The sequence below is a fragment of the Lathyrus oleraceus genome, chromosome 5 (genome assembly GCF_024323335.1).
Source record: "Lathyrus oleraceus cultivar Zhongwan6 chromosome 5, CAAS_Psat_ZW6_1.0, whole genome shotgun sequence".
Classification (NCBI taxonomy): Eukaryota; Viridiplantae; Streptophyta; class Magnoliopsida; order Fabales; family Fabaceae; genus Lathyrus; species Lathyrus oleraceus.
The window spans coordinates 144,534,543-144,541,489 of NC_066583.1; the positions used below are offsets into that span (position 1 = coordinate 144,534,543).

The 6,947-nt window shown below is 34.8% G+C and overlaps 1 protein-coding gene across 1 annotated transcript; it reads right to left on the reverse strand.

Annotated features, from left to right (window-relative positions):
• Positions 1 to 2,041: 2,041 nt before the first annotated feature.
• LOC127078799 (myb-related protein 308) lies at positions 2,042 to 3,653 on the reverse strand. The gene is made up of 3 exons (XM_051019225.1): positions 3,260 to 3,653; positions 2,904 to 3,033; positions 2,042 to 2,794 (listed from the first exon to the last, which is right to left on the reverse strand). The coding sequence occupies exons 1-3, from the start codon at positions 3,390 to 3,392 to the stop codon at positions 2,182 to 2,184; spliced, it is 876 nt and encodes a 291-aa protein (XP_050875182.1). The 5' UTR covers positions 3,393 to 3,653; the 3' UTR covers positions 2,042 to 2,181.
• Between the last annotated feature and the right edge of the window lie 3,294 nt (positions 3,654 to 6,947).

The window sequence follows — 6,947 nt, forward strand, 5'->3', positions numbered from 1 at the left end:
CGAAGAGGGTATGGCTAGCATAAGCTAGAGACCTCAAAGAACTAGAGTTCGTAGACTACAAAGTGACTGGTGATGATGAAGTCATACAAGATGGAAAACTAGTTCATTTTGCTTTACTTGCAAGTGCTGAACCAATCAACTATAGCGAGGCTTTAAATAATATATAGTGGAAGTCTTATATGGTTGAAGAGTTATAATCAATCGAAAGAAACAACATATGGGAGTTAGTCCAATTGCCGACACAAACAAAAGCTATCAAAGTGAAGTGGGTGTTCAAGTTGAAGCACAATATTGATGGGTCGATAGCAAGACATAAGGCGAGATTGGAAGTTTGAGGATTTCTTCAGAGATCAGGACTCGACTACTCTGAAGGATATGCACCAGTCGCAAATTTGGAGACTGTCAGATTGGCTGTAGCCTTGGCATGCAACCAAGGCTGGTCGACATTTCACTTAGATGTGAAATCATCATTTTTGAATGGTACCTTAGATGTGAAATCATCACTTTTGAATTGAGATTCGTTAAATGCAAATTTGAGCTAGGGACATCATTTTTGATGTGAAATAATCATTTTTGAATTGAGATTCGTTAAATGCAAATTTGAATATGGTGTCTATGTTAAGGTTGTGGCACAAGATAAAACAATCATCTTCTTATATGTCGATGACTTGTTAGTAACTAAAAATAACTTAGAGAACTTGTCGAAGTTCAAAGAGCTAATGAAAAAGGAATTTGAAATGTCGAATCTAGGAAAGTTATCGTACTTCATAGGCTTGGAATTTCAAATGTTGAAGCAAGGCATGATGCTACATCAAAGAAATCATGTCAAAGAGATACTCAAGAGATTTAGGATGGAAGACTCAAATCCTGCATCCTCACCTGTCGAACCAAATTTGAAATTGAAGAAGCATGGAGAGGGAGAAAAAGTCGATGTCACTTTGTTCAAACAAATTTTCGGATCTCTGAGATATGTGTGCAACAATCGACCTGATATAAGTTTCTCATCCGAATTAGTCAGCAAATACATGAGTGAACCAAGGGTGTCACACATGAAAGTTGCAAGAAGAATCCTGAGATACTTAAAAGGATCGACAAACTTTGGAATTTTATTTCAACGAGATTCTGAAAGCAAAGAAGTTATGATTAAGTACTATTCACATGTTGATTGGTATGGAGACAAGGAAGATCAAATAAGCAGAACTGGTTACTTCTTTCAAGTATTTGATACTCCAATCTCGTGGTGCTCAAGAAATCAACATGTGGTGTCATTATCATCATGTGAGGCTGAATATATAGTGGGATCCTATGCTGTTTATCAAGCAATCTGGATCAGATCTGTGTTGGAAGAGATGGAGGTCAAAGTGAAGAAACCTCTGGTGTTGTAGATCGACAACAAGTCAATCATTAATATTGAAAGAATTCAGTTATGCATGGGAGAAGTAAGCACGTTGAGGCTAGGTTTCATTATCCAAGGAAGAAGGTAAACCAGGGTGAACTTGAAGTGAGACATTACACGAGTTAAGCACAGTTGGCCGACATTTTCACCAAATGATTGAAGATCGACAAATTTCTAAATTTAAGAAAGAAATTATGAATAGCTCAGATCGATTATGATTAGCTAGTGCTTAGTAACTTGGATTATAAGGGGGTATGTTGAGAGTATAATCCATGTTGTGTAGCCAAAGCCCAAATTAGTTAGGATTAGAGTTAGTTACTTAGAATACAAATAACTTTGTATTGTAAATACATGCATATTATAATTTAGTTTTATAACTTTCAATACTAACAATTCTTATTTTTCAGTCTCTCTCTTTCTCTCTTTCACTAAAATGTCTCACACACTAACAATGCTAACATTTTCACGACCTTGATAGTTTTGAAAACCTCCAACCTACTTTATATTTGACTTTATTTACACACATCTAACTTTCAATGAGGAGAGTGGATACGGCCTTATTCTAACTTATGTGTTTGACAACATGGTTAACGAATTATTTATTTTCAAATTTAAACAGTAATATTATAAATAATATAACAATTTAAAACAAAACAAAATCTATTTTCATGTTAATTAACTAATATTGTAGTTGCAACATTACAATATTTATGAGCCGGATCAGGTTAACTAGCTAACTTCCAAATGTTCAACAAAAAAACCTAAGTTATAAATTATATTAACTTCTAAATATTCATGGGTCTATAAAATCTATACATATTATTATCCGTGACCGCTGTAGTAACAGTATTACCTATATCTCTGTTGCAGCAACACACTTTGTTTCTCAGAAACCCTAGACTGTAACACAGACAGACACCATGACTAGGAGCAACCTTTGTTTCTTGTTGCTCATCACCATCTTGTGGTTGTTGTAGTAATTTCAAGCTGTGTGTGTTAATTTGAGGACGTGACGACGGAAGACCAATGGAAAGGTCCAAGTTGAGTTGTTGATGCTGATAAGCTTCCTGATCAGAGCTAACTCCGCTACTGCTATTTGAATTTGAATCTTCACAAACCAATTTGGTTCCATTAATCTTTGTATTGACATAGTTATCTTTATTGCTGTTGCTAACAATGCTAGCATCTTTGATGATAATGTTGTTATGGCTTGTTATGATTTGAGCTTGTGGTGGAACCGCGGTGGCGATGGTAGCGGACACCGTGGCGTCGTTAAGCGGCCGATGAGTTTGGGGATCGACTCCACGGTTGTAGAGTTTTCTCTTGATGTGAGTGTTCCAGTAATTCTTAATCTCGTTATCGGTTCTTCCAGGTAACCTCGCAGCTATTAGTGACCATCTGCATAATAATAAATAAATTATGAGTTTTGATATATAAATTATCTATATGATAAAATTTATACAGAAATAAAACGGGCCCAGATAGTTACTAATATATATGTTCATACTTGTTTCCAAGTAAGTTGTGGAGATTGATGATAAGATCATCTTCTTGTTCAGTAAAGTTTCCTCTCTTAAGATCAGGTCTAAGGTAATTAATCCATCTGAGTCTACAACTCTTGCCACATCTCAGCAAGCCTGCAATGAATCAATAATGATATCAAATTCTCAACAATATTATCAGTCTCAAATTTTTGGAAGTCCGGTATAGATCAGTGACAATTTAACCATGACAAAACTATTTAACGATAGTGACAAATTTTGAATCCTATGCGGTATCCGTAACCCGTCATGCACGTCCTCAAAGACACCATGACTATATAATATATTGAAAGAGATCTGAGGAAGACCATATAATATATACCAGCTGCTTTTGGAAGAGATCTCCAACAACCTTCACCGTTAGTTTTGATGTAGTTAATAAGACGTTGATCTTCTTCTTTTGTCCAAGCACCTTTGTTTGTGTGTTGTTTCTCGCAGCAAGGAGATCTACCCATGATGGTTTGGGGAGAGAGAGAGGGGAATGAGAATTGTGAGAGAAAAAAGAGGATATAAATGGGAGGTGGTGGTGAAAGAAGGAAAGGAAGAGAAGTGGGAGGAGTAGTAATGAAATGGAAGAGAGATTTGACCGAGTTGGTGAGAGACACGAGTGGTTAGAATTCACTTATTAGTACTGCTCGTTCGCTCCATTTGGTAGGTAGATGTTGCTCTACTTTTATTCACATCTTCTCCACCTCACCATCTTTCTATTACTTCTTTTATTCATTCTTCTCCCATCTGCATACTCCACTCTTTTTTTTTCTTTCTAAATTTAAAATACATGCATCTAATAGTTTAATAATAATATGAATATTAGTTTATTAGCTTTTGTGAGATATGACATGTTATCACATTTAAAGTTATATTCATGTTATTTTAAATGGATTAACAAAACAATAAACTAATAAAATTATACACTTTTTTTTTTATATTTATCATGATAATTTGAAAAATATATTTAAGGATAATATTAAATTATGTTCTTTAGGCACAAGTTTTTTATAAGGGAAGATATATTAACGCAAGCACAAAGAGTACTCAACCTTAATACAAGATAAATATAACACTAACACAAACAATACAAAGGATTTGTCATCTAATCTTCTTTAGAACAAGAAAGATGGTCCTTAAATCTAGTATCGAATAATTCTAAGATAACGATTCCACGACTATAACTAGACTACTTTCAATCCACCATTAAAAAGAGTATCGTTTCTTATCAACCAAAGAGCCTTAACAACAACTATAACCAAATAAGAATTCTATAATTTTTCTTCGAACTTCCGCACGAGGCAAAGTTGATAACCAACAAATGATTAATAATATCATCAACAATGTTAAAACTAGATAAACCAATCCAATCTAAATAACCAACCACTCATCTAAAGCAATAAGGCAATTAATGAACAAGTGACGATGAGATTCTTCGGGACCAAAGCATAATGGACACGCAAGACTATGTACACCTACGATGAATCCTCATTTTGTAAATTCATCTCTAGTTTGGGGCCTATTAAGGAGTAGACGCCAAACAAACACTTCAATATTACTTGGAACATTAGCTCTCCAAATGCAAGCCAATGTTGGCTTCAACATGAATCTAACAACAAATCAATGATAATACAATAATTCAATTTGGGAAAACTCCATTTAGAATGTTGGGTAGAAAATTAGATTCACACATTACTGACTCTGGTAACCACACATTGATGGACCCCACAAAATTCCATATCCACTCGCCACTAAGCCAAAAGCCAACATCACTAATTTTCAAGCGAGGCCTCTGCAAAGTGTCAAATAAAACAAAAAATTATCTACACAGAGGTTATTGTCCAATCCAAAAATTTCTCCAAAAGTCAATATTATTTCCTCTCCCCACTTTGCACGCAATGCAATTTCCAAACCAGTTGACGTCTGCACCTCAAGTTCCCAAAACAATCCCTAAATCTTTCCACCATAAGGAATATTTTTATTTGTTAAAGGGAACATAAGGATAAAGAAATGAAGGCTTATCTTCGTCGTATTTAAATGAAAGAACCATGTGCCAGACTAAATCCTCCCCTATTAAAATCTTCCAAGACCATTTACTCATATGCGGTCAATTGAACATTTCACAATGCTTTACCCCAAGGACCCCTTCTGCTTTAGACCTACAAATTATGGACCACTCCATCCAATTGATCCTCATGTGATTCTCTTATCCATTTCACAAGAAGGCATACTGAATATTTATGATATCATTAGTAACAACCCTTTGAGATCCTACTTTTATGAAAGTTTACTGATAAACTAGAGGAAATCTCAAAACCACGCAAAAAAGATTTGATTGTCAAGATATTCTCATAAGCAGGTTTGGTCACTATTATTGTATCATCCGCGAATTGGAGCAGGTCAAAATGAAGCAAATCTAACAAGGTAAAAAGTTGAAAACAATTGGTTGAGCATGCATTCTTCATCAATCCAACAATCCCTTCAGCAGCCAAAATTAAAAGATAAGAAGAGAGAGGCCCCCCTGGATGAAGCCTATCCCCGCTTGAAAGTTGATAATAGGGATACCATTTATCATAACAGAGAGGGAACTGGAACAAACACACGCCCTGATCTAGCTTATCCACTTGCTTCTAAAATTCATCCTTCTAAGAACATATAACTGACACTCCTAAGAAATTGAGTCAAATGCTTTTTGAAATATACTTTAAATAGGAAGAGGCATTTCCTATTTATTTTCGCAAAATCAACCAACACGTTGAGCACCAAGACACCATCAAACAACCCTCTGTTAGGGATGAAACTAACTGGTTCTTCAAAACTAGCTTGTCCATGTCCCCCCTTAAATATATCAACCAACAGTTTTGATATGATCCGATAAATGTTCCCGATGAGACAAATTGGATGATAATCACTTAATCCATGAGGATTGTGGTTCTTTGGAATTAAGGAGATAAAATAATATTCCATAGGTTTAGGTAAATGAACCTGAGTGAAAAATTCGTTAATTCAGTAAAAAAAGATCAAGACCATTTTTATCATCACACGAAGCTCTTTGAATGGAAAACCATCAAGGTTTGGTCTATTGGAGAGTGTCTCTTTAAATGATACCTTCAATATCTTGTACCAAAGTTGCTCCTACTTTAAGAATAGAAATACCATTTCGATGAAATATACTTTTTATAAAAGAGTGAAAAAATCTTGAATTCTGATCGTCGTCCTTCAACCACCTACATCTAGATTTTTGTCGAATCATGGATTCTTGAATGTGCATTTTTCCCAAACCCATACTTGAGCGTCACGCCTTCTATCATAAGTCTCAATATTAATAAAGCCAGCTCATTAACCACCAAGCTATCTAACATATAGAGATATATAACGACTTTATCAACCTGTAAATCAAGTTTCCCAAATACTTTAGTGTTCCAAACTTTCAACATATTCTTAAGAAGTTTAAGCTTCTCTTTGAAAATGAATAATTTCCGCCCTTCGATATTTCCATCGTTCCACACATCTTCAACCAAAGGTAAGAAGTCAGGATGATCAATCCAAGCGGATAAGAACTTGAAGTGTTTAGATCCCTAATTCCATCTATTGGATTTAATTGAGATTGCACAATGATCAGAGAAACTCCTATTACCAATAAATTTCCCCTTTAAACTCCATAATTCAATCAGACCATTAGAAACCAAGGAAAGATCCAATCTACTTATTGAATCACCTACAAAATTAAACCTGTATAATTTTTTACCTAACTTCAGGAGGTCCACCAAATCTATATCCCCAATGAAATCTAAAAATTCAGTTAATTATGAATGGTTGATGTTGGATCTTGTGCCTTTTCTTTCACTAACCCTCTTTATCGCATTGAAATCGCCTCCAATGCATTATTCTCTATTATGAAGAGATGATTTCAGTCTAATAAGATCAACCCTTAACCTTTTCTTATTTTGAATAAAACACAATCAATACACATTTACCACGTAAATAATCGAGGCATTTCACAACAATTGAACACCTAAAAC

Bases quoted from the DNA above. Each gene is read 5' to 3' on its own strand.
- LOC127078799 (XM_051019225.1), bottom strand. From the start codon at position 3,392: ATGGGTAGATCTCCTTGCTGCGAGAAACAACACACAAACAAAGGTGCT. The intron at 3,034-3,259 runs GTATATATTATA...GATTCATTGCAG, and splicing joins ATCTCTTCCAAAAGCAGCTG to GCTTGCTGAGATGTGGCAAG. The intron at 2,795-2,903 runs GTATGAACATAT...ATTATTATGCAG, and splicing joins CACAACTTACTTGGAAACAA to ATGGTCACTAATAGCTGCGA.